The 27,508-nt window shown below is 49.3% G+C and overlaps 1 protein-coding gene across 11 annotated transcripts in view; it reads right to left on the reverse strand.

The window, feature by feature from the left end:
- PRKAG2 (protein kinase AMP-activated non-catalytic subunit gamma 2) overlaps window positions 1-27,508 on the reverse strand; it is a 196,361-nt gene that overhangs the window by 13,338 nt on the left and 155,515 nt on the right. For 7 of the 11 annotated variants that reach the window (XM_037131944.2, XM_053671956.1, XM_053671957.1 and 4 more), the window contains 4 exons: window positions 18,583-18,689; window positions 9,371-9,452; window positions 8,240-8,298; window positions 1,989-2,034 (listed from right to left, as the gene is read on the reverse strand). In XM_037131944.2, the coding sequence (XP_036987839.2) occupies window positions 1,989-2,034; window positions 8,240-8,298; window positions 9,371-9,452; window positions 18,583-18,689 (294 nt within the window). The remainder of the gene's footprint in view (window positions 1-1,988; window positions 2,035-8,239; window positions 8,299-9,370; window positions 9,453-18,582; window positions 18,690-27,508) is intronic. The other 4 variants (XM_037131946.2, XM_053671963.1, XM_053671961.1 and 1 more) reach the window with 2 other exon arrangements.

Consider the following 27,508-nt stretch of genomic DNA (forward strand, 5'->3'; position numbering starts at 1 on the left):
AATAATCAGATTAAAAACCCAAACCAAATTTAATTTAGCAGAAACTGTCGTCTCCATTACATTTATGGTTGTTTTAAACATCCCCCAAGCTGTGTTCAGGATACCACCTTTGCGGAAAAATTAAATGTTTAAAAGAGTCCTATACAAGAGGTGCTAAAAAAGCCGTCAAGGCCGATAAAAGCGTTGCCAGCAGAGGTCACCACACAGCTACGTCCCCAGCAAGAGAGGAAGCCTTCGTGACCTCCTTTAGGACGGATGTTCTCGAGTTAATAAACCAAAAGCCGTAACGGACTTTGTCCTTGAAGTGGTCTTAAGTTTTACGTTACCAAATGAATGCTCCAAACGCACTGCATGCTGGGAATCCTTCTAGTAGGTGGAAATTATCTTTGTCAAGATCAACAAATTAATTTACTGAGGCTTTTCTACAGAAGGCATTCAAGAATGTCTGACATTATTGTTATTACTACAGACTAACCTTGTAATGTCAAAATGTAAAGAGACTCACATCTGGTCTAACAGGAGAATCTGGCAACAAGTAACTGTGGGTACTGAGGTGTATAGGGTTTCGCAAATGTAGGTTTACAGTTGTAATACAAGTAACAGAGTTAATAAATAGCAATACGAGCATAAACTCCGTTTTGCATACTCGCCACTGTAAACCTGGGTTTACATGTCCATTCATGAAATGTCCATGTATGACATGTCCATGCATGTCAGGACAGGCAGGGTTAAGATACGGACCACCATAAACAACACCAACGTTGTTTAGTTGGGGTTGATAAAGCTGTCATGCATCAAGTACATCACTCAATGTAACTTCTGGGTCACACGGAATTAAAAGTCCCTGAGCCCTTCAGAGAATTCTAATTAAAAGTCCCTGAACCCTTTGGAGCATCCTAACAGATGTTCAGATTTCCCAGCCGGTCACAAAGGTTGCTTATCAAACCAAGCAGGTTACGGGAAGTCTGAAGCTAAATTTCAATTGTCAGTTCAAAATTGGCCTTCAATGGGTCCCTCCATCTCTCCCCAGCATCCTCCTCCCCTGCCACCTTCCCCCAGAACAGGCTCCTTGCACTGGTTCCCGCCAGGCCTGTGTCTACGGTTTTGCTTCCGAGGGGCAGTGCCCCTCCCCACCAGCCCAGCTGAGGGGCCTCATTAACACAGAACAGCTCCCCAGTCGAGCAGTCTGGATTCAAAAATGGCTCCATTTCAGAAAAGGGGGCTGTGATTACGAAGGGCAAACGCCAATGTCACAACCAACCAGGAGCAACCAGGACCCCAGTTTCATGTCAGCTGGTCCCAACCTTCTAGTTCAGGGTCACTGGTTCCACGTTTCTCCCTGATTTGTAAAGGAATGATGCGTAAACTCAAATAAGGACAGACCCTTGCTTTGGTTCATCTCAGGCATTCCTTGGTGCACTTTCTGTACCAAGGCAAATTTTGGGGGGGGGGGGTAACACTTCCTACTGAAATGGTGGCTCCCGGGGCGGGGGGCAGAGACGTGGGTGCTGGTTAGCTTACTCATCTTCACTAAGACCTGCTACAGGTTCTCCATAAATTCCTATTAAACAGAGTGGACACTATGCATGGCAGGAGGGCATGCTACCAAAGCAAAGAGAGAAATAAATGTTTGTCCTGACTGGCGTGGCTCAGCGCGTTGGGCGTCATCCGGCAAAGTGAAAGGTCACCGGTGTGATACCTGGTCGGGGAACAGGCCTGGGCTGCAGGTCAGGCCCCCAGCTGGGGACGTGCGAGAGGCAACTGACAAAGTTTCTCACGTCGAAGCTTCTCTCCCTCTCTTCCTCCCTCCCTTCCCCTGTCTCCACAAAATAAGTAAAAAAAATATTTTTTTTTAATGCTTTAATTAACGTAGTTTATCATTAAGCACAGAAAAGGGTCTGCGAAATTAAAACATATTATAAACATGAAGTAGAACATTTTTACTCTTCTAATAGATTAAAAGATTCTAAACACCCAACGGTACTTACCCCTCCACGTTTCAATCTTGTGTTCCTCTAACTCATAAATCTGTACCTGAAAATAAGAATTCTTATTTACACATGTTCATACAACATAGGAAAACGATCTCATAACTACTCCTGAGTCCTACAGCGCAGCAGGTGGAAATAATCAAGGTAATTCAACAAGACTGGAACTACAAAGGAGAAACAAAATGCTCTGTGTTTCTTTGAAGATAAATGTTCTAGTAATTTAAAACATAAACCAGCCTAACATATTTTCGTTGATTTAACTTGAAAATTTCGGACACATCTGACTTTTAAAACACACACGGATGTATACGCTCATTCCTTCAAAAGATTTCTAGTGTCACTAATATAAAGGGCGGCGGGCTGAATCCTGAATGGAAAGGAGCCGTGGGATCTGCTCAAGTCTGGGCCCGCCACACCCCTTCTTCACAAAGGGGCGGGGGACAGGCCGGGAGCATGGACGGCACGCTGCAGGCACCCTGGGGTCTCCAGCTCTGTCTCCAGTCCCCACACCTGCCTTACCATTTCTCAGTTGCTATTCTCGGCCAAATTACTGGACCTCTCTGAACTGTTTTCCTGCCTAAACAATAGGATAAAAACGACACCCCCCCCATTCAGCTTCTGGAGGGGCAGCAGAGGTCACCTGCCCCGCGCTCGCCACCCTGGGGCTCCTAACAGCACCTTCTGCAGCCTCCTGCTTTCAAAAACACGGCCAGGCTGGGCCCCCACCCAAGACTCTCTCTATTGGGGCGCATCAGGGCACTGCGGCAGGAAACCTGGCCTCTTCTTGAAGCAGCCAGTCCAGCTGGCTGGCAGCATTAGCACAGTCCCACAGAAAAGTGCCACCAACAACTGAACAGAGAACCAGGCCGCTCTCCAAAGGGCTCAGCCGAGGGCCCTGGAGGCTGGAGGTGAACAGAGGTCAGGTAAGGAGCAGGCAGAGGGCAGATCACTCCCAGGTGAGAAACACTGTACCACCACTGATCAGAATACAATGAGAAATGCCACGAGGTTATTCATTAGTCCCTGACTTAGTGACCTGCACTGCCCGAGGGAGGCTAGTACAGGGAACTCCCCCATCACTAAGGTGATGCTCAGGTAAAACACTCTAGAAGACTCTGCAGAAGGTGGAGAAGCAGCAACTGCTGCTCCCGTGCACAAACTTTAATAGTTAAAGAAAAGGCATCCCGTACCCGCATCTGTGTAAAGAACAGAGTTGGACCAGAACAGCAGCAGCCTTGGCTGCCACTATGAAGAGCAGTTGCTCCGAAAATACACACAAACGCTGTTGTTTAAAAGTTTCATTTCCATTTTGCGGAAGTCAGCCACAGAAGATTGGACCAAGAAGCTACAGGATCTTCAAGTTTACATTCCCAATCTTCCTGAAAATTCAACAGGAGTGAGGTTTGAAAATAAGACTGGGGGTCACCCGCGGAAGAATTAGCAAATTTAAGGCTGACCAATGGTTGCTCCGATCTGAAGGTCGATGACACCCAAGCCTCGGTGACCTGTGGCACAGTATCGTGCTGTCCAACAGACGTGCACCGAGGTCCCAGAGGGAGGACTGAAAGAATGAGACGGAGACCTGTTTGAAGGGACAACAGCCGAAAAACTTCCCAAAGGACGTGAAAAACCAACTCAGGGGATCCTGTCAACTCAACGTACCTCAAACAGGATGAATACAAAGGAAAGCACACATGGGCGTATCACAGTTACTGCTAAAAACCAGAGTTAAAGCGAAACTCTTGCCCTGGCCGGGTAGCTCAGTTAGTTAGAGCATCGTCCTAATATGCCACCGTGTGTCCCACCCGGGTCAGGGCATATAAAGGAATCAACCAATGATACGTGAATAAATGGAACAATAACTTGATGTTTTTCTCTCTTTAAAAATTAAAAAAAAAAGAGAAACTCTCGAAACAGAAGAAGCATTGGGGGAGGGGCGTCACAAGACAATGAAATCACATCCTTACAGTGTCAAACAAAAAAATGCCAACTCAGTTTCTGTAAAGCAGCAAAACTGTCTTTCAAATATGACGATGAAATGATGACACCGTCCATGGACAAAATCGGAGGGAATTCATCGCCAACGGCGCAGCTGACACAGAAGCTGAGGGGCGTTCTTCAGAACACTGGGAAGTGTAGGGGCAGATTTAATGGAAGTACGTTTTATGCCAAAACTTAATATATTCACTCTAAATAGACGTGGTAAGTTAAAATTGACAGTGAAATCCACTCAGCAACCCCCCCCCCCCAAGACAGTGCAAAGAGGTACGGCTAAAATATTGCTAGAGCTCTTGGCTGATGCCAAGATGGACTGGATGGGGCCACACTCAGTCTCCTGCTGAAAACAAATAGAAAACAGAAAAAAAATATGCAAAATGACTTTTTCCAGACATTGGAATACAAGCAGGGCGAGACTGATCCCCGAGAGAAGGGGGCAGACAAAGTGAGCCCGTGATCAGCACATTCTCTCCACAGGACCCTTCTGGACTGCGAGGCAGGCAGCTGGCCCCATGCAAGGGCAAGACAGCCTCGCTGAGCTGAGACATCGAAGGCTGGGTGGACGGAGCCGACGGGAATGTGCAGGGCCAGGACCATGTGCAGAGGGAGCTGTGCAGCTGAAGCAGCGGAGGCTGCACCCGGCGCTCCTTGAGTTCTTACTGAACACTCAGCTGGGCACATGCCTGTGAAAGTGTGTGAAGTCAGACAAAGACCGACACTGAGGGACGCTTGCATTCTGACCAGGCGGAGGGGAAAGTCCTCATTAAGCAGCCAGGGAAGTGCAGGGAACTCCTGGAAGTAGGAGAACTAAACCACCCACAGAAGAAAGTAACACTCTAACAAAGCCCGGACCCCCAGAAGCACCATAAAAGATACAAAGTAAAACCAGAAGATATCACTTCACACCTACTAGAATGGCTGTAAAAGACAGACAGTAACAAGTGTTGCTGAGGACCCGGAGAACCTGGAACCCTCCTGCTTTGCTGGTGGGGATGTCAAATGGTGCAGCCGCTGGAGACCAGCCGGGCAGCTCCTCACAGAATTAAACATTTTACCATAGGACCCATCAACTCCACTCCCAGGCATACACCCAAGGGAACTAAAAACACAGGCCCACACAAACACTTGAACACGAATGTTTGCGGCATCCTATTCCCAGCAGACAAAAAGTGGAGACCACTCAAATGTCCATCAGTCAGAGAATGGACAAGTAAAACGCGGTATACCCACACCACAAAATATTATTTAGCAAAAAGAAGAAATGAAGTGCTGACAGACGCTACGCCAGGAAGAAATGCTGAAAACATTACGTGAGGTGAAAGAAGCCAGTCACAAAGAACTACATACTAGGTGATTCCGTTCATAAGACATATCCAGAACAGACAAATCTACGGACACAGAAAGCAGATTAGTAGTTGCCTAAGGTTGGGGAGACAGAGGGCTGTGTGTGGGGAGCCATAACTAAGGGGCGTGGAGTTTCTTTTCGGGGGAATGAAAATTTTCTAAAATCAACTGTGGTGATGGTTGCATAAAACTGTGAATATCTTAAAAGCCAGTGAATCGTACACTCCAAATGGGTGGAAAAAGGGTATATGAATTATATCTCAACAAAACTTAAAAAATAAAAACCAAAACCTCAAAATCATCCAGCTGATCTGCAAGTAAATCAATTGCCTGCCCAAACAAATTCTAATACTTTTGAATGGAAGACAATACAGATATTTAATTACATGCTAACAATGTCCAGCACCCACTGGAAACTATGAGATTTTCAAGAAGCAGGAAAATGTGATCTGTAAATACGAGAAGAAATCAGTGAATAGGATCTGGCCCAGAATAGACAGAGATGGTGAAATTAGCAGAGAACTTAAAAACAACTGATATGTTCGAAGAATTAAAGATATGAACAAGAAAAAAAATGAAAAAAAATTTCTAGAGCAGAACATACAGTATCTGATTGGAAAAAAAATTAAGATTAGTTATGGCAGAGGAAGAGAACAATGACACCGAAGTTAAAAGAAAATATATCTGAAATGAAGCATAGACAGAAAAAAAAACTGGAGGAAAAAAACCTACATAACAAGAGGTCTCAACTGAGTAATCAGAATTCCCAAAGGGGGGGCAGGGAGGAACAAGAACATTGGTTCCCTTCTGCGGCGGGCAACAAGGCACGGTCTGACTTGACTTTGGTGCTGCACTGGAGGCACTGGCCATTGAAATAAAGCAAGAAAAATCCTACGCTCATAAATTGCAAGCCTCAGTAGTGTTAAGATGCCAATTCTCCCCAAATTGACCTACAGACGCTCAATAATAACAGAAGGCTCTTTTTTAAAATAGTCATAAAGACATCATGGTATAAGAGACAGACAAGGAGAACAATGGAACGGAATAGAGTCCAGCAACAGACCTACACCTAATGTAGTACAACAATTCTATGAAAAAAAGGCCTTTCAATAAATGGTGTGAGTACAAATGACTGAAAAAAAATCCTAACATACAAAACAATTCTAGAACTAGTAAGTGAATCTTACAGGATAAAAGGTCAATATATAAAAATCTATTGCTTTTATATACTGAAGATGAATACTTGGAAAATGAAACAAGCCACGGCTTTCACAGTAGCATTTTTCTGCACATAATTAGAAAATGAGCCCTGGCTGGTTTAGCTCACTGAATTGAGTGCAAGCCTGCGAACCAAACAACCGCGGTTCGATTCCCAGTCAGGGCACATGCCTGGGTTGCAGGCCAGTTCCTAGCAGGGGACGTATGAGAGGCAACCACACATTGATATTTCTCTTCCTCTCTCCTTCCCTTCCCCTCTAAAAAATAAATAAATAAAATCTTTAAAAAAAAAGAAAGAAAATGAGGTGAAATGTGGAGGAAAAGAAATGTATCCTTAAGAATTAAGAAATCTTTGGGCTGTATAACTTAGACACAGCTGCATTTTTAGACATTTTGATTTAATTGACTACTGCTGAGATTTGTTAGACGGGCGTTAGCTGCACTTAATAAAAATCTATCTACTTAATAATCAAACTTGTGATTTTTGGAAGCTCAAAAGCAGAGAGATGTCCACTATAAGTAAAGTCAGTATTTGCCTGCATCAGTGGCATTTTAAAAATCAGAGTTATCCGGTGAAATGCATATGGAATAACTACAGGTATTTGGTAGAATTTTCTTCTGAGAGTGTGCGCATTATGAAGGAACTTATTGTCCCATTTTATGATGGAATTTAATTATTGGGCAATATAGACTATTACATGCAAAAGCAGCATTAACTGGATGGTCTTCTATCTTCTACATACCCAAAATAGTACTAGTTAAAGACACAGTGTACAATACTGTTCTTTCCCCAAGCCCCTTGCCAGAACAAACAAAAAAACCCCAAAACCAAACACGCTGGTAGAATCATGAAGTGGAAAAGCTAGAGTGAGGGCCACGTGTGGGTTTCTATGCACTCTCTTGTAAAGAACAGCTGGACCAGGGACCAGGGCATTCCCCCAACACAGAATTTCTTCAAATTTAATTTTTACTTCTTTAAAGGACAGAACACCTGTCACTCCTGTTGTAACATTTCGGGGGTAAGTGCACGGAAGCTGCGCCCCCCCCCAAGCCCACGAGGGCACGTCCTGTGCTGAGGGTAATTCTCATCTCGGAGCACGTGTGGTCACTGGGGACGGCCACCCATATGACAAGGGTGCGGGGGCCGCCTTTTGACACTGCAGTGTGGCCATCAAGCTGTTCAAGGCCATAAATTCAGGGAGACCTACTGACCATCCAGGCCACAGGTGCTGCCGGTATCCGCCCAGTTGCCTTGTTTCTACCTGACGGCAGTGCCGAGCTCCTTGCCCCTAGTTGAGGCGTAGTGACATCTAAACAGCCCTAAAATTGCATTCGGCCCTTTGAAGGCAACTGCGAGGCTGATGTGGCCCCCGGTGGAAATGAGGTCGACACCCTGACCAAGGCCAGAAGTAAGCGCCCACCGCCCGGGAATTCCTGGAAGCCGGACACCGAACTGACCGCAACTCCGTTTCCTGAGACTGACCGCCTTCTCCAAGCTTCAAACACAGGACCGACTTACACGGGGCTCCCCGTGCATCACATATGTTTGGAAAAAATCAACCACTGGCACCATCCCTGTACCAAAAAAACCCAAACCCACAAAAATCTTCACATGCACACACACACACCCTTATACACACCCACAGAGCACAGCCCCCATCACGGACATAAGGACGTCTGGCACTTACCATGGGTGATTTATAGTATCTATGAAGTATATTTATGAAATCTGTAATCGTTAGCATTCCTGGAACAAAGAATTGTATGTTAAATAGGAAACTCCGAAAACAAGAAAGAAAAATTTCAAGTGACAGGCAAATGTGGAACAGTGACTAGAAAAGTGCTAGCGTGTGGGTCTCAACCACAGTGCAATACCTTATTTAAAGCATTTGATCTGTTAATTATCTACAGCCAACAAAGATACACAAATTTAGCTGAAATTTAATCCAACAGTAACTGGATTCAATCACAGTATTTGGCAACTTAATGAGGGAAAACCTAATGACTGTTATAAAACATCACAAAAGACTGGCAGCTACATGTAAATAATTTAAAATAAAGTAAAATAAAGTATTCCAGAAGCTCTAGCAACATGATACTTCTGGGGGGCTCTTGGATTGTTTCCTGGAAACCATTCTGGAAACACCAGTTTTACCAGTCATTATGCGTTAAGTGCCTACTATGTGCCAGATGCCAGGACTACAAAGAGGGAACTGTAACCAAGGAAACCGTAACTAAGGAAATGTAACCAAGGAAACCATAACCAGAGGGGGAGGCAGGCACAGGGCTGGTCATTCCATCCTAATGTGATATACCCCGACAGGGACGACACCCCGTCTGCTCTGACTGCCAAGATGTGAAATCACGGAGTTCAGATACTGTTAAGTCACATGGTGTTTAACAGTATAACAATATTTAGCGAAGGGACTGATCCCTTTTACATCGCATGGTTTGTCCCGTCAAAAGGTGTTCACCCACGAGGAAGCCAGGAGGGACCACAGCTGTGCAAACATGAGCAAAGGTGGCTGACAGACAGATGTCTGACCACGGCCTCCCCCTCGGACCCTGGTCCTGGGCTCGCAGGGACTGGCACATGAAATCCTCCAGAGACAAGCTGCTGAATCATAGGAAACTCGATAAAAATAGAGAAGTGGTTTTGAATTTACTAGTGGCCCGGCCTTACCTGGTCACATAAAAGCAAGAATGTTCTTTAATTTGCTAACGTGTTTACGAGGGTGAATTCCAACCAGCACCCATTAAAATGTCCTGGGCTTTGTGCTTTTAGGGTTGTGGATTTTCTCTGAGGCCACAATGCTTACCTACAAAACTCTGTTTTTTACTCTCCCACAGAGGCGCCGCTCGAACGCCATTGGCTACTAAGGCGAAGAAGGCCTTTTTAACCTGAAGACAGAGAAGAGAGAAACGTACTTTAAAGTGTACACATCAGGAAGAAAAATACCTTCGACAAAAACAGGCAACCAAATCCTATCAGTTATCTTCAATATTAAGTTTTCTAAGTTTGATAAACTAAAAATAACCAAATTTATTCATATTATCAAAAGTGCTTTTGTATCACTTAAGGGCATATAGGGATTGGGGATTATTTTTTGAAATGGAAACAAAAATTCACTTCAGAAATGTTTTCAGAAATGTCATTTAGTAGGACTTTTATATTTTTCAGACACGAACACCCCTGTGCCTGTCACAGGTTGGTCCCCGTCTAGATGACATTTGTGTGTGCTGTCTCACGGCACCCTCCTGCCCAATGGCCCTGGGAGCCACGGCAGGTGAAGGAGGATCAGAGGTGCCCTGGCTGGTGTGGCTCAGCTGACTGAGCGCCAGCCTGCAGACTGAGGGGTTGCGGTTGGTTCCAGAGTCAGGGCACATGCCTGGGCCAGGTCCCCAGTAGGGGGCGCATGAGAGGCAACCACACCTCAATGTTTTTCTCCCTCTCTTTCTCCCTCCCTTCCCCTCTCTAAAAATAAATAAAATCTTTTAAAAAATTTAAGAACGATCATTAAAATAAAATGTTTAAAAAATTTTAAGAAGGTTTATTAAAAGCTGAATGTCCAGCACTGTAAATAAGCCTCTCAATATAGACAGGAAAGAGGGGAAATGGTTTGACTTCACGAGGAGCCAAAAAACCAAAAATCAAAGCAAATTTAGAGCATCACATAGCACTGCTGAGTCAGTAGCGTTGGGCGTGTTTGCAGCCATGGCGTGTGTCATGTGTTGGTGATCACTAACACGTTCATACTCTCTGAGCATCGGTGTGCTTGCTTTTTCTCTGCTGAATTATTTACTCAGACTACAATTTTAGGAGCAGGATTCCTGAACCAATGGTGTTCGATTGGACACTGTTTCCAGTTCTGAAACTGTAAAAATACCCACCCCCGACAGAAGCTAACTGGTTTCATACTGGTGTCCCAATGACAAAGATGTCCAATAGTATGATAATGAAGACTGAGTTGCAGTAAAAAAAAAAAGCATATGATAGTGAAAATGCCAATTATAATACTATACCTTGATTATATAAATATATACATTTAAAAGAAAAATTTTTCCATACATGGAAAAGATAAAGAGAAATAAGCAAAAAAAAAAAGTTCTGATTCAAGAAGCTGGGACTAGGGAGTACATTCCTTTAAAAAATTATTTATAGATCTCTTTTTAATTAAGAAAAAATGATCCTTTTCTCACTATGTTCTAGAACCTCTGTTAATAACAAAAAGACATGAGAGAATTACAGAAACTTGGAGTTTCAAATCAGGCCAGGATTAATACTTCTGCACCTGTTTGCGACTTGAATGTGCCATATTCTGCCGTGACCGAGAATGACTTGTGTAGGTGCCCAGTGGGGACAGGGAGCTCGTTAATCAGTCTCTGCAGTGTCTCGACCCGGCCAGTGCTGTCCTGAGGCCTGCAGGGGGTCCATCCATCAGCTGAGTGAATCAGCAGGACTGGGAAGAGGAGGGGGTGGAGCACCCCCCCCACCCAAGGACATGGGGACATGCAGTAATCAAACTGGCACCATGAGCTGATGAAGCAGTCTGAGCCACAGCTGCACCCAGAATTGCCCAAACATCCAGTGTTTATGTGACTAGCAGTCACGGCACCCAGGGACTATGTGCCAGTTTGAATGCGCTATTCTGACCCAGCAGCGACTCTGAGAACCTTGGGTGTGGCCCTAGGAAGCATTAGAAAGGACTAGGGGAGAGAAGTCACAAATACACAGATTTTAACCCAGACGAAGCATTCTGCTTAGCTGGTTTTTCTGAACTGGAGGGAGGAGGGACCTCCTTTAGCAGAGGAAACCCGTATTATCATTTGTCAGGATCACCCATCAAAGTCCAAGTGCCCAGAGCTGTTGAGAGGCCTTCCATTCTGAGAGTTCTGAGTTTGGCCACAACGAAACCAACAATACAAGGTGGGCCAAACACACCTGTCACTATCTGAAAGCCCTGGTGTGCACAGACCCAGCCAGGTGGGCCGTGGGGGTGGGAGTGGGGGTGGGAGGGCACTACAGTTCTTGAGAGGAAAGCAAATAATGGCCGGAGCCCCACAGGTGCTGCTGGACTGGTCTGTGGGCACTCCCCCCAAGTCACCTTCCAATGGCTGGACCTTAACAGAAAACTGCCATCTGTCCAAAGGGATCGAATCCCAGGCAGGATAAAAACAAAGAAAACCACACCGCAGCACATCCCCGACAAGACAACAAAAATCAGAGGCGAAACTCAGAACCCCAATTAGACAGCTTGAAAGAGCTGTTAGCCATTCATCAGCATTAAATCACCCTGGCTGGTGGGGCTCAGTGGATTGAGCACAGGCCTGGAGACTGAGGGGTTGCAGGGGAAAGCCAGAGGGGAAAAGACATGGGCTTTCTCAGGAGCCACCCTCAGACAGACGGGGCCAATTTTCACATTGAAATATGACTGTTCTTTCAGAAACAGAACAGAAAACCGTGCTTCCCCACGAGAGTGTCTCTGACTCATCTGCTGCATCACCGAGTCCCACGGCCAATGGGCAGGAGACACTGGGGGAAGGGCTCTAACGGAGGCAGAGACACATGTGCAGACACACACAGGCCCACAACGTGGATGTCAGAAACCGGCTGTGCAGGCTCCCCAGTTATTTCTGAGCAGACTCGCATGGCTGACGCTAAGCAGGTCAAGGGCAGGGAGAGAGAAAGGCCCCAGGGAGCAGCTGCCCAATGGCAGAGGATGGTCAGAATTTAAGAAAAAACATGCCTTCGCTTGGGCAGAAGAGGTAAAACAAGCAAACGCCAAGGAGGGTGCCCGGAGCGGGGTAACGCGCCTCGGCTCAGGTCCTAGCCCTCTCCGAGCCTCGGCGCCGTGGGGACTCACTGGGCTTGGGGGTGAAGACGGTCAGCGTGGTACCGCACATACAGCCAAAAAGAAGAAATGTTTTAATTTTCTACTGTGCTGACCACACCGGAAGCAGGCAGAGAAGATTTAGGGCTTTAACTTCCCCGCCACGCACCGCTGGGGTGCATGCCCACTCATCATGGAAGGAGTCTCGATTCCACCCTCCGAGGACCTCACGGAATATTCTTCGGTGGCCAAGTTACCTCACAGCGCCTCCCCGAAGCGGCTCCACAATGTCCCGGCTCAGGGACGTGCCCGCTGCTTCTGTGGCGTGGCTGCCCTTCTCTGCAATAATGAAGTCTCCTTTGATTTTTAAACGTGTGTGTGGAGTTGTTCAAGGGCCCATTTAACAGTATGATTGGGAAGTTCTTCACGATTTTAGGAGGCACAGGGTGTTACCAATTCACCGACAGAAGGACTGAAAAGGGACTCCATCAGTCTCGTTCTGATCAGGAAAAACATCTTGAGGACCGCTGAAAAGTTTTTTTTCTTTTCCACCGATGGGCAATCTGCTCAAACTGTTATTGATTTTAAAATAGACTTTCCAATGGGGGTTTCAGACGACCAAAGGGGATAATCAGATGGAACAGACAAAGGTACCACGGAGAGAGCACGCTGGGCCTTCGCTGTGCGAGGTGTCCTGACAACCGAATGCCCCACAGCCCGCGGTGTCCCAGGAAACGGGAATCTGGTTCCGCTGATGCTTTTTACACAGTTTCACCCTGCTTTTTAGTGATTCAACCGATTGTGGGGCTTTTGAAAAATTATTTTTAAAAAGATTTTGTGTATTCAATTTTTAGAGAGAGGGAACAGAGATGGAGAGAAACATCAATGTGCCAGATATTTTGGATCAGTTGCCTCTCGTACGCCCCCAATAGGGGACCTGCCCCGCAACCCAGACATGTGCCCTGACTGGGGATTGAACCTGCAATCCCTCAGTCTCCAGGCTGGCGCTCAGTCCACTGAGCCCCACCAGCCAGGGTGATTTAATGCTGATGAATGGCTAAAAGCTCTTCCAAGCTGTCCAATTGGGGTTCTCACTGAGTTTCGACATCAGAGCTTATCCAAAGGATTCACATCTACACAGCTCTCCACTGCGTAAGGCAGGGCCCGGCCTGCCAGGAATGGGACCTAAGGCCCTGCAAAACCAGCCCCAGCCCGATCCCTGCAGCTCCAGCCGACTCCCTCCTCTCTGAACTTCCATTTTTTTTGGGGGGAAGGGGGTCCTTTATGTCACAATGTTCCTTCTAGTTCAGATGGACCAACCTTCTACTCTCCCTGTGAACACCAACCCACCCTTGACTTTCGGCTCCCCAAAAGAACCTGCCCACGTCCTTCCAATCAAAGCTAAGCCCCAGTCACCCCCCACAGGTCCCACTTAACCCTCCTCTGTCACTGTGGCTTCCCCTGTGACTCCTTCGGTGGGAAAAACGGCAGCGCAAACACATTCCTGATGACGTCCCCTCTGGAAACACTATCCTCACACTGTGGGGAGCACAGACTAGAAGCACAAGAAGCGAGGAGACTGTTGGGGCATGAAGCAGCCGGACGGAGGAGGACAGAGAGGGACAGCCTTGTGCCAGGAGAGTCCGGAGCCAGAAGCGGCCCAGTCTCTCCCTGGACATGGAGGACCCAAGACCTGGCGCCCACAGGGTTGGGGACAGGTCTCAAATCAAGCAGGAGGACTGCTTCACTTCCGGTCATGACCACAGCCACTTGGCACCACCATAAAAAAGGGTTATTTTCTGGAGAAACTGCTCTCAAAAGGAAACATTTGGGGGCTGCCAATGAAAAGATGGCCGATCTCTATTCTTTGTGGGGACCCCCAAGCAAGAAGCCAGCCTGCACACACAGTGTGTCCCCTCAAACTGTCACAGCCCCATGACAAGCACGAACAACGGGGCTGCAGGAGCTCCTGTTCGACACATATCCTACCTGGTGGGTTGAGAAAACGAAGAACTGTCCAAAAAGTAGAACAAAAATGCAACAAGACAAAGAGAAGAACATTCAAGGATCAGCGCAGGGGGCCCAACGGCAGTTCACTGAAGTTGCAGAAGTAAAACAGCAGGAGCGATTGATGCAGGGAGTCAGCCCTGAACGAGTCCCCTGGGCTGTGGGGGTGCACGGGGTGCCCGGGGTGCCCAGCGTGAGGAAGGGAAATCGAGACCAGGCATGGAGTGTGCGATGCTGGAGGGCCAGGTGCAAAGAGAAAACCCCAATAGTTTCACAGGGGAGAAAACAATCTCACACAAAAGATGGAGATCAGAAAAGAACCACAATAGCTCTCTCCAGCAACCCTGGCAGTGAGAGGTAATTCTAAACAAAAGTGACTCTTGTTAGGAAATCCCTAATTCCACACTCACAGCAGTCTGTAAACTGAGTAGAAGGGCCATATGTCCACCCTCACAGCCCCACGGTGCTCAGTCCCCAGATGGACCCTTTCCTGGAATATTGACAGGCCATCGTTTCATCTAGTTATTAATTGATCTTAAAAGTGACTTAGCTTGTTGAGGGATCTTTCTGGATATCCATGATGACCAGCTATCACTCCTGGTTTCAAGTCATTTGTTCATTAGATGACCTTAGAGTAAAAGAACCCTGTGGTGCAGTGCTGGCATGAGCCTTAGCTCCCCGCATGCGCCGGGAGGCAGAGGCTGGCCTGCATGCGGTTCACTGGGAGCCCAGGGGAGGGGTGGATGGAAACACCAGGATGTGTGTGTGTGTGGGGGGGGGTATGGGTGGTGGTGGTGACTGAGTGGCCACAAGTGCAGGCCAGCTGCCACTCATTCCACTGAGATCTTCTCAGGACTGTCCACCCTGAGGGCGTGTTTATCCACCAGCTTAGGTCCTGCACTGGGGTTAAGGAAGCCGGAGGTACCCTGTGCTCGGGGTGGCTGAGGCGGGCGGTGGCTGGAGGTGCAGGTGACGTGAAATGGCCCACGAGAGGCATCCGATACAACCAGAAACCCGGCTCCAGGCCAATGGAGATTTAATCCACATTCTCTTCGGGTCCATATGGGCCGTCAATCCACTCACTGAACTGCCAAACTCTGCCCATACACATGGGGACACCACGCAGGGCTCTGTCAACTATGTAGCTGAAACCCAGGCATCAAAGGTTCACCTTCTGTGACTTTTATTTTTGGTCAATTCACGATAGGCTCCCAGAGGTGACCACTTCTATTTTTTTTGTTAATAATTTCATTCAAGCATCTCAGCTGGGACAGATGCTGCCTTCCCCACCCACTGCCTTGGGACCAGACCATCCTCACTGTCCACAATCCCCTGACATCACAAGAGCCCAGCAGTCCCCCTGCATTATACCAGGACATGACTCATGTGGACCTGGTTTAATGCACCATCCTGAAATCTCCACACCTGTCTTGGGCTTCAATGTCCTCTAGTCACCATTTGCTGCACTTTAGTCCCCATGCTGGAGATCATTTACCTTGAGGATGAAAAAGTACACAACGAGCTGAAGAGTTTCACTTCCTCCTCACTAGCACCTGCAGTGAGAGTCTTGAGCAGCAAGCCCCACCTGGCTCTATTTGTCCTCTCAGCTTTTAAAATAAAGCCCCGCCCCCCAAGTGGATCTTATCCAATCCCAGCTGAGATCACCGGGGAAGCCCCGCCCAGCCATCCCTTCTCTGAGCTCCCTTTTGACTCTACCCTCTTCATTCTACGTTTCCTACGTGTTCTTCTGAAAACGTGTGCTTGGCGAACAGCCACGTATTTGGGTAATTGCCTGTTTTCTCTGTCGTTGGCATAATTAGCAGTCGTGTTGATTGGAATAATTTGAGCAACAAAATAAAGTAGTAATGAATTATAACCTAATGCGCTATTTCTCTCTCTCTCTCTCTCTGTAAATTTATACTGCTATTGATGATTGAATACATTTATGAGGGTGGCAGACAGAATGATGTCCCTTGCAGAAAAGTTCCAACTTGCTCAAGTAGACATTCTGCCCTGCAGGGGTGGGACGCGTCATGCCCACCCCACTGGCCCCAGTTAAACCGCTCTGTGACCGCATCTTCCCCGAGTGATGGTGGGGACTGACCGCAGCGGCACCCCGATGGGGTGTGGCGGCACCAGTGTCATTGCCAAGACAGACAGAGTTGTCCGTCCATGGCCTGGGCAGTCTGACTGGACCTGGCACGGCTTGGGTCACCAACGCGCCCGGGGGCTCCTGCACCCCACACACTCTGCATGAACCTCGAATGCCTGTTGCTGCTCATTCCGACAGGCCGCCCGCCACGCTGGCTGCCGCTGGAGACACTGCCCACCAGATCTGGGGCTGAGAAAGCAGCAACACTTCCGATGCCTCATGAGACACCTGCCGACTAGAGGGTGAGGCTTCGAGATCAGTGAGGGCACTGGCTGGAGTGTCAGAAGCCCCTCCCAGGGACGTCTCAGTGGCTGCTCTGTGCACGCCCTGCCGGCTGCACACCACTTGGTCGGTCTCTTGGAAGCAGCAGGCTCTGCTCTGAGCAGCCGCTCTGACACATTTACTGAGTGACCCAAAAAAGCTGTTCTGGGAGGGGACCACAGCAAGCTGATTCTCAGCAGCAAGTGCAGGCTCCTGGTCCACGTGGGCCATGACCAGCAGAGTCACAGCCAGGGCTGCCCGGTGAGGCCCCTTCGGGTTCCTGGCTTCCCACTGGACCCTGGTAAAGATGGAAAACTAACGAGAAGCCATGGGGGCTGTGCAGCCAAGTGTCCCCATAAACGGGTGCCATGTGACCTGTACGGCCACATGCTGGGCTGTGCTCCACAGCCGGCCACCGTGGGGTGCCCAGGTGTAGGGGACAGAGCTGTCCAGGTCCAGAGAGTGAGGACGATGCCCCAGCAATGCCTCCCGCTCCTGCCACTGGCACCAGCTGCATCCCCTGCTGTCCCATCCACACCCACAGCAGGGCTGGGAGGGACTCCTTGTGAACCCCTGACCAACAAGAGACAGCCGGGCTTGCATTACAGGCGGTCCCCCTCCGGCAGGCTGGCACTGCATTTTTCACGGATTGCTCGATTTGGCTACATGCTGAATTCAGAGGAAGGTCAATTTCCTGGCGAGGGCGAAGCTGCGTGAGGGCACAGACAGGCCATGGCAGCTGTCGCTCTCCTGGCAGCAGCAACCGACAGTGAGGACACCTGGTTCTAGGGACAGTGAGCCTTCTGGGGCATGGCCACCGGTGGGCGACGGACTGACCCAGAAGCGGTGTGTGGGAATTCAGAATTTCTAGTATAATTGTCACTGCGGTGGTGGAGGCTGTATATCTTATCTGAAAGTGACCGTCTGACTCTTTCTCTATGGGAATATTGTACTGGGAGGCTTCCCTGACTTTTACATCAAAGGATCAGAGAATCTTGGGGTTTTACAGGGACCTGGTCTGAAACGAATTTAACAAAATCATGAGATGTAAAAAAAGGTCAATTTGCCAAAATCCGCTGTATTTCCATATTCGAACCAAACGCAAGTGGAAGACAAAAGGGACCTGGGACACAACTGCAGGCAGTCCTGCTCGGCAAAGGCGTGTGTGTCACACAGACACTAAACACACGTGTGTGTGCACAGATGACACCTGGCATTACCCTGAATGTATCACTGAGGACTTTCCGTTTAGAACTGTAAGTCACGCTGGTGGAAAATGAGCTGCAATAAGCAGTCTTGATACCAGAATGGGCAGGTTCAAATCTGCTGCAAACAAATGCAGATTATTATCTAGCGTAGTGATTTTTCCTTTTTAACCAGTATTATTTCAAATTAATTCATGAGCTATTCTACTAAATAAAACCCCCCTCAGAGTGTGTGGAGGGGGCAGCCATTTCACGGGAGCCATGAAGGCTGACACCCTCACACTGGGCTCCAGGTGCCGTCACGCGCCAGCTCCGTGGGTCAAGCTCCGCCGTTCTAGAATCTGTGGGATCGGCTTTGTGACTCGAGTTCTTTAAGTCTAGAACTTGAGGTTCCTCATCTGCACAGAGACGGCAGTCATGGCCCATTCCCCACGAGGCCACCTTGAGCCCTGGCATGGACCCGACACGCAGAGCGGACCTAGTGCGCGCCTGCTGCAATTGTTGGATGAAAATGACCTCGTGAGGCCACCGCCTGAACCGTATGCCCGCTACATGAGAAGACTGGGCACACTCACCTGTAACGTGGTGTCGAAGACCACGAGCTTTGAACTGGTCGGAACGATGTCGTAACACTTGTGTGACCTCATGAACCGCATGTAAACGCCACTTTCTGAATCTTCTGCTGAAAAGGAAAGAGAAAAGGGCAACTCTCAGCGACAGTAAGGAACGCCCTCCACTGGACAAAGAGTACGTACGAAAAACCTGCTGCTAACAGACGTCACGGGAAACGGGCCCATTCTCCCCAAGACAGTGAGAAGGTAACGGGGATGCGCTCTCTCGCTGACACGGCGCCGCCCTGGAGGTCCTCGCTGGCACAGCAAGGCGGGGAAAAACGAGGTGTGCACACGGAGAAGGAAAAAGCAAAACTGTCTTTATTTGAAGACCAGCTGGTTTTCTAACTAGAAAATACCAAAGAATCTACAAAAAAAGTTTCCAGATCTTAAAAAAAAGAAAGTTTAACAAGGTCCCAGAAGGCAGGGTTAATAAAAGACAAAAAGCATGCCACCGTATTTCCGTATGCCGGCGGTGAAAAATGGGAAATCGCTCCGCCAGCCACCACGTCCTCTCTCAGTCCCTGCTGAGTGCTCGCTCCCCTCCTCTCTGGGGCCCCCGACTGCAGGGTCGAGGCCTGGACCACTCTGCTCGCCTCCCCCCACCCCCCGGCTTCAGGGCCTCAGCTCCTGGACGTGACCAGGACTCTGTGGAACCAGGATTGGAACCCAGACGCTGCCTTACAGGGACGATGGCCCTCCTGCCAGTCTGAAGTGACCTAAACCCTGACCTGTGTCCACGGCTCGCCCTCACGCTGTTCTGAGAGAACCTGACAAGGCCTCTGAGCCCACACCGACTGACTGGGACAGTGGGGGACAGACCACCTGGGAGGACAAATGACTGCCCACAGCACTCGGTAGAGGAGTCAGTTAAAGAGCATGCATTAACCAGAGGACCCTGAGTCTTAGGTCCCTGCTGCGGCAGGCAGTGTGTGCCGGCTGCTCTGCCGACTTCACGGTCAACTACGTGACCCTTTCCCAACCTGCTTTAATTCTGACCTCCCTGCAGGGTCACACAGGGTCACTCTCACAGGCGGCCACCACCCCTGAGCTGCGAAGGGTGAGGAAGAGGCTGGACGATGACCCCTCCTCCGGGTGTGTACGGCGGCCTCTATGGATTTCTCTTCAGCCATCACTTTACACCCCATTCATAGTGACCTGGAAGCGCTCACATTCTTTTCTTTCCTGGGTACACCCTGAATGATCAGGCTCGCACTCATTTAGAACATTAATTCATTCCGTCGACACCTGTGCGTTGCATAGGGTCTTAGTGTGCGTCCTCCCAAAGCTGGGCCTAGATCAGGGAAGTGAGCTAGGGAAGGAAAAAGCCAAGATGGGGCGTGTCAGCAAGCAGGTGACAGCTCTGTGTCTCAAGGGTCGAGGCTGTGACATGTGCACAGGACCCAGACGATCTCACTGTAACCCCTCCCCCACCCCCCGCGCCGTCTTTGGCTAGGAGGGGTCAACCTGGGGCATTACCTCTGGCATTTCTGCCCTGTGCCCAGAAGGCCAGCTGCCAAAGAATGCCCCAGGAAGGGACGACCAAACCAGAGTGTGGACGCTCTGGAGGGCCAGCAGGCTGCTGCCAGCACCTCCGCAGTGCTACAGGCTGGAGTCCCCGACCGCTGCCCCAGCAGAACAGGGGCAGAACCGTCACCACACCAACTCAAGCACGACCCGGGAGAGGCGGGCACTCAGGAGTGAATGACAGGAGCAGTCAGAGAAGGGACGCTGACGTTCACGTCCGAGTGCTTTCACGTGCCCCGAAACATTTACGTCCGGGACGTGGGAGGTGCTTGGGGAAGAACGGAAACTCAGAAAGCTCTCCTAACGGGGCGCACAGGCCTCTGACTTGTCTCTGCCGTCGCTGGTCCCACGTCGTCAAGGAGACAGACTGTGAATGCGTCCCCGCAGCCTACTGACTGGGGGATGTGCGCAGACACAAGGCCAAAAGGGTCGCCGCAGTTAAGCACGCTCTGAACTAACATGTAAGTGACACCCTGCCGGCCAAATCCTGAAATTCAAGTGGATGGGATCAAGAGGGAAAACTATAATAAAATGTAACAACCCATCTCCCAGGAAGGAACCCTGACAAGAGGTTCTGTTTATTGGTTAAATCAAACCTTTTCATAAAAGGAGCACACACATTATAGATGATGATATTGTGATACAGATATCTGAAATGGAATCTTAAAACTTTACCATGAAAAAAGACACTTGAACTTCTAATTTTTAACCCCTTCGTGTGGTCTTAATTTCTCTGTTGACTTTTAAAAAATATTTAAATAAACATTTTATTGTTTTAGGCACTTAAAAAAAAGGATTTTATTTTTTATTTTTAGATGGAGGGAAGGGAGGGAGAAAAAGAGGAAGAGAAACATCTATGTGTGGTTGCCTCTATCACGCCCCCTACTGGGGACCTGGCCCGCAACCCAGGCATGTGCCCTGACTGGGAATCAAACCTGTGACCCTTTGGTTCATAGGCTGGCACTCAACCCACTGAGCCACACCAGTCAGGGCTAAATTAAACATTTTATTTTAAACGGCTTTACGGTCTGTTACTCTGGGGCACTGCCGCCGCTGACGAACCAACACCGACGCCTTTACTATTGCAGTTCACGCTCTACTGGATTCCCTTCACTTCCCTGTGTCCTTCTCCTGCCCCAGGATCTCACACAGGAAGGGCACCTTAGTCATCAGGCTCCTTAGGCTCCCTCGGACTGTCCAGTTTGTCAGACCCTGTGTTTGGTGACCTTGACCGTTCAGAGGGGTGTGGGGCAGGTATTCCAGGAAATGGCTATGTCTTCGGATTTGTGAGATGGTTTTCTCATCATCTCAGTCTTGGGGCTGTGCTCTGGGAGGTAGACCCTGAGCTAAAAGGTCACCTCACTCGCCACATCGAGGCTGCCTGCTGTGCATGTGACCCATCCCGGGATCACTTGGCTCAGGTGAGAAGCTGCCAGGCCTCTCCGCTGCACTCCATCCCTTCCCTCCACACTGTGGTCTTGGCACTTACAGGGTTGGGGGTTAGGCTCCACCTCCTTGAGGGCGGGGCAGCTACAGACATGACCAGAATTCTGTCCCTCTGTCTGTCTCAGTGTGGACTCAGGATGCTATTTTACACTCTGAGTTGCCACCCACCACTACGTAGGATTGGGCAGGCTTTGTGTTCTGCTGATGGGTCTGGGGGGAGGTGTGGAGCTCCTTCCAAGGTCCTTCCAGTCCGCCCTGGCTCGGAATTCCACCCCCCTTCTGCCCCAACCTCCCAGGACACCCTTGCTCACACCTGTGGCCTCCCACCAGCGGGACTGGTGGAAAGCTGGGCCTGTGGGGTTCTCTGGCAGTGCGGGCGCATGGGGGTGGGGCACCCTGGGCCCCTTCCTGTGCACCCCGACCGTGAGAGCCGGGTTCCGCCATCACTGACGTCTTGTGTGGTAGGGTACATTTGCTGCAACTAGTGAACCGATAAAGTGATCACGAACAAATTATTAACAGAGACCTGGAACTTCCCTGCTCTGGTGGAGGGCAGGGCAGGCGCCTCAGAGGACACCCCTTGGCCAGAACGTCCCACATTTTTCTCATGATTAGAATGGGGTTCTGGGGCTCAAGGAGGAAATACAAAACTTTTTTAAAATGTAAAAAGCTTGGCCCAATGAAGCAGAAGCAAAATGTTAAATATGTAAAACAAATTACAACAAAATTTATTCTGGTCTGCAATATGAACAGATTATTATTGATATGGTAAGAACAACATCAGTAACGAAAGTGTTAGCATTTAAGTTGGGAAAACAAACTGAAATAGCCTAAAATGTCAGAGCTTCTCCACCCTCAGTGTGAGCTGAGTTTGGGTGGCCTCATCTGTGCTATTCACACTATGATGAAGCCTCGAATTGCACTTGCAGGGGAAAAGGCACTGAAATAGAGAAAACCAGAGTAATTTGGAGTCAAACCAAAAAGAAAAAACCCCAGCAAAACCATTCAACAATAACAGGCTGTTTGGAATGCATTATTAAAATTCCTGGGGAGGCATGAAGTTCAAACTTGCATTATTCAACAGGTGACGGGGGTTCAGATATTATCACAGTGTTCCATTCTTTTGTTAGTTTATGTATCACTGGACAGGAGCATAGTTACGGAGTTACTGTTCTACCAGAGGACGCTGTTCCTGGAACAATGTGAAACCCCCCCACCCTCCCAGTAACCTGTGAACCCGACGCTGACCCGACGCCGACCAACGCCGCTGTTTGGGGGAGCTGCCAAAGCGGGGAGTTGGGAAGTACAAAGTATATGATAAAACGTTCAATGTGCGAAGGTTAACAAAACACTTTGAAAATGCAACATCTAAGTTCAAATGTGAACAATCATACACACTCAAGAGGAAAAGCGTGGCAGGGAGCAGTGTCTGCTTCTAAAAGGTCCAACGACCTACCACTCTCGGTCCAACAATTCCTGGCAGGTCCTCTCGCCTACGCCAGCCCCCCCGTCCCCAATCACTCCAGGTTTCTAGCAGCTGACCTCTAACCCACCATATCCCCCAGGGATCTCCCACCCCCCACCCAGGACCCCACCGCTACTTCCTTTGGGAACATCTTCCTTTTTTCCGTGTTTGCTTTGCACGCGCTTTTCTCTTTTCTAGAACAGAGCCTTCCCGCCCCACGTGCCCTTCTGCTGGGGGTTGAATCTGGGCTCCCAAAGACGTCCCCTCCTGGCCCATCAGAAGAAGACCTTACATAAAACAGAGGTCTTCTCTGATGTAATTCAAGTAAGGACCTTGAGATGACATCATCCTGGTGAGGGTGGGCCCTAAATCCAATCAGCAACGATTTTTACAGGAGAGAAACAGGAGGCCATGGCTGGGCAGCTGTTGGTTAGAACATCGTCCTGATACACCAAGGTTGAGGGTTCGATCCCCAGTCAGGGCACATACAACAATCAACCAATGGATGCATACCTAAGTGGGAACCACAAATCCACATTTCCTTCTCTCTCTAAAATCAATATGAACAATAAAAAAAGAGGGAAGAGGAGAAGACACAGAGTGGCCCACAGGTGATGATGGCCAGTGAAGACAGGGGCAGCGGTCAGGTTGACGCAGCCACGAGCCGAGGCTGCCGTGCAGTGTACAGGTGACCCTCCCTCAGAGCCTCCAGAAGGAACCAGCCCTGCCGACACCTGACGTCAGACTTCTGGCCTCCACGCTGGCCTGTCTGTCTAAGCCACTGAGTTTGGGGCAATGTGTAACGGCGGCCTGGGGAAACAATCACGCCTTCGGAGTTCAGTTCCAAGGCCCGCAAGCCCTTCCCGAAGGCCCTCAAGTCAGAAGGAATTGCGCCAGCTCTGACACTCCCACTGGAGCTGGGCGACCTACTCGCTTTTGGAGTCTGTGCCTTGCACTGGAGGTGGAGGTCTGCCCTTCCTTTTGACCGTGGCTTTCGGGGGCAGGGAACAGGGTGTTAGGACAGGCCTGCTCAACTGTATGTTGCCGGCAGACTCCCAGGTAAAACGCAAAGGACCAAGTGTGAATCACTGTGCTACCTCTCTAATCTGAGAGAGGGATGTAACAATGTGGTTGAGGTTAAAAGAGTACTGGTGGGTCCGGATTCAGTGACCCATAAAGACACTTTGTTGCCGACCTTTGTTAAGACTGAGGGACTGGAAACAGATGCTTTCAGTCACAGAAACAAGATCTGGGAGAAGTGCCCCCTGCAAATTTTTTTTTAAGGCAAACCAGCACTGATCTACAGCTTTAAAAGCGTTTGCAGGTATATTTTATACTGAAGCTGTTTTCCACTTCTATTGGACAAAGAAATGTTATTAAGTTGAATAAGATGGCCGAAGACCTGAAAACGTTCCCACTATTGTACACCTGAAAAACGCAGCAAAACACCTTTATCAGTTCCCATCCCACTGCGGGTCTATGGTATTTTATAAACACTATGGTCATGAACGACTTCTAAAAACCACGCACAGGGAATTTGAATTTAGAGCTTGCAAAGAACGTACTCCAAGGTTGTGTGCTTCTTGGGCACTTCCAGCCTCAACTGTGTGAAAACAAGAGAGCAGGCTGTCACCGACCATTTGTTTGTGGGACAAAGACGGGACCAAGGGAAGGGGACAGAGACAGTGAGGGCAGGAGGAGGTGGCGGGGACAGCTGAGTGCTGGCCTCGAGTGCCCAATGACGCAGAGGGACACGAGGCACCGAGGGCACGTCAGAAAACAGCAGAGGCCCCTGCAACAACCGTGATCCTGCAGTGACGTCGCCGAACCTCCGGCCGCACAGAGAATTAATTCTGCTCGGGCCGAACACCCCTGGGACTGACTCGGACCCTGCAGATTTCAGGCCAAGGGGCGCGAGTAAAGCCTTGGAGCACAGAAGAGTGACTGCTCCCTTTGACCAGCTCCTGTCCTGTGCTGGCCTCGCTGTATCAGCTAGAAACGCCAGCAAGCCACAGGGTTTAACATTCAGATTAAAAAAAATGTTTATGTTAGTTATTTTAACATTCAGAAACACAGTGCCCTGGCCAGTGTGGCTCAGGTGGTTGGCATGTTGTCCCATTGACTGAAGGGTAGCAGGTCTGATTCCCGGTCTGGGCATGTACCCAGGATGCACGCTCAGTCCCCAGTTGGGGTGCATAGGAGAAGGCAACCGACTGAGGTTTCTCTCTCATGTCAATGTTTCTCTCCCCAACCCCCTTCTTCTCTTTCTAAAAGCAATGAAAAAATGTCCTTGGGTGAGGGTAAAAATAAAATACAATTTAGAAACACAAGCTTACTATATGCATATGGTATCTTTTCTTTTTAGAAAATGATTTCAGATAGTTGAGCAAGAAATAGGTTAAAAAAGGCGAACGCGGAAGTTAGAAGTGTACGGAAAACATGAAACTCACAGATTTTCCTGAAGTGCTTAGAAATGGGAATATTAACAAAGTCACAGCTTAAATGTAATTTTACAGGACTCGTAAGGTAGCAGAACAAATGCCACGCATTCGATCCTTCTCCTTCCCACGCTTCCTGCGTCTGCTCTCCTGCGTGCTGAGAGTCCAGAGCCCACCGAGGAAGGGATGCATTTGCCTTTCCCGACCAGGGCGAACAGGACGAAGGAAGGCAGAGTGTGGGTAAGGAAAGGCACACAGCTTCCCCAGCTGGCTACTGCAAAGGAGCTGCCACAGACGCCTAAGGAATGTCTCCGGCAGACACAGCAGTGGCCTTGAAATTCAGGTGACCCCCAGCAGGGTTTTAAGTGTCTTCACGCAGAATTCCAGGGACCACACCACGGAGGCCTCCATCGCAGCCATGTTTCCTCTCTTTCAGGAAACAGACCCAACTGCCAAGCTGCAGCAACAGTGAGGACCAGGTCAGCTCGCAGGGGTCATGCTCCACGCCTGTCAGGAGAGCGAGGACCACCTTGACTGTGACAATGCCTGGGACCGCACTGCCCAACCCCCACCCCCTTGTCCACTACATGCTCGGCAACCGGAAGAAGTGTCCTTGTCTCTGGAGCTCCCTAAGGACCTTGCGGAAGGAGCATGTGTTAAACTTTATCAACTCCTCTTCCAATGTCTACGGCGAGGCCTGGAGGGCTCTCTCGAATCTGCTGGTCTTCCTTCCCTCGGTGGATTTCTCAGGAACCTCAGGACAAACCTTGCCAGCTCCCAGGTCTGCATGTGCCTCACGGCGTTGACGTTTCTGCAGGAGTTCGGCCTGGATTCCCAGCGTCAGGCTGATCGTTTGCTGTCTTCTTTGTGGCTGTCATCTGGTTTCGATGTCAAGAATGAGCTGGGATGCTGCCACCGTTTCCTGTGCCCTAAAATAATTCAAATGACAGAGGCCGGAACTGTTCCCAGTGGGGTTTATGGAACCCGCCCACCCACAGGCTGGGACTACTTCTGCCTGAGGAGGGGCGAGGACTTTTCATTGCTCCTGGTACAAAAGGGCTTTAGTCAGCTATAGTTCAAGTTCATATGCGCCCCGTTCACCCATTTCAAGTGTGCAATTTAGTGAATGCCTGTTTAATTTCTTTAATAGGGATTGATCAAAAGGGATCATCAACTAATCAGGAAAATGCACATTTATAAAATCCATTCAAAAGTGATTGAAAGATTTTAAGTTTTATTGGTATAGTTTGAAATACGCAGGGTTTTTTAAATGTTATTTTCTAAATGTCTGCACTTATAAATAAGAAAGCCCTTTCATTTCTAGTGCTTTTTTGCATTTTCACCCACTTTTTTTTTTTTTTTAAACAGACTTGGCAAAGGTTTATCCACTTCACTGGTCTGTTCTTCCAGGATCTAAGCTTTCATTTTTGCTGAGCGAGACCACGTCCTATGATTGATTTGGTGGGTTACTGTAAGTAGTTCATAGGGTTTTAGGAGAGGGAAGAGGGGTAAGTGAGGGTACTCAGCAAACCGCCCCCAGGCGTCCACGTGGCAGCCCGGTGCAGCGAGTTCAGTGGGCTGGCACCACGCACGCTGACGGACATGGTACAGGTGACCAGAGTCCGAACCTGGGGCCACCACTGCCTATACACCTTCGGGGCTGAGCCTTTTCCAACAGATCCTTGTGCCTTGGGCCTCCGGCTGCCCGAAGCGGCACGCCATGGTTCCCGTGACACAGGTAAGTGCTGGTAAGCACTACAACTGCCAACCAGATACGCAGTGACTACTGGCAGGGTGGGGCGCAGACGGCAGGAGCGTCCTTTGCGAGCCCGCGGGCCTCGGGGCCCTCCCTCCAGGGTGCGGGGCAGGCAGCCAGCCTTTGCCGATGGGGACTCTAGCCGGGCAGCCAGGAAGCTAGTGAGGGAGGAGGGGGGCAGATCCAGACGGAAGCTGGACCCAAACTGCCATGACCTGCTGTGAGCCTGTGTGACCTGCAGCCACCGACGGGACCCCT

Source organism: Artibeus jamaicensis, unplaced genomic scaffold (genome assembly GCF_021234435.1).
Source record: "Artibeus jamaicensis isolate MK-2021 breed Jamaican fruit bat unplaced genomic scaffold, CSHL_Jam_final contig_718, whole genome shotgun sequence".
NCBI classification, from domain to species: domain Eukaryota; kingdom Metazoa; phylum Chordata; class Mammalia; order Chiroptera; family Phyllostomidae; genus Artibeus; species Artibeus jamaicensis.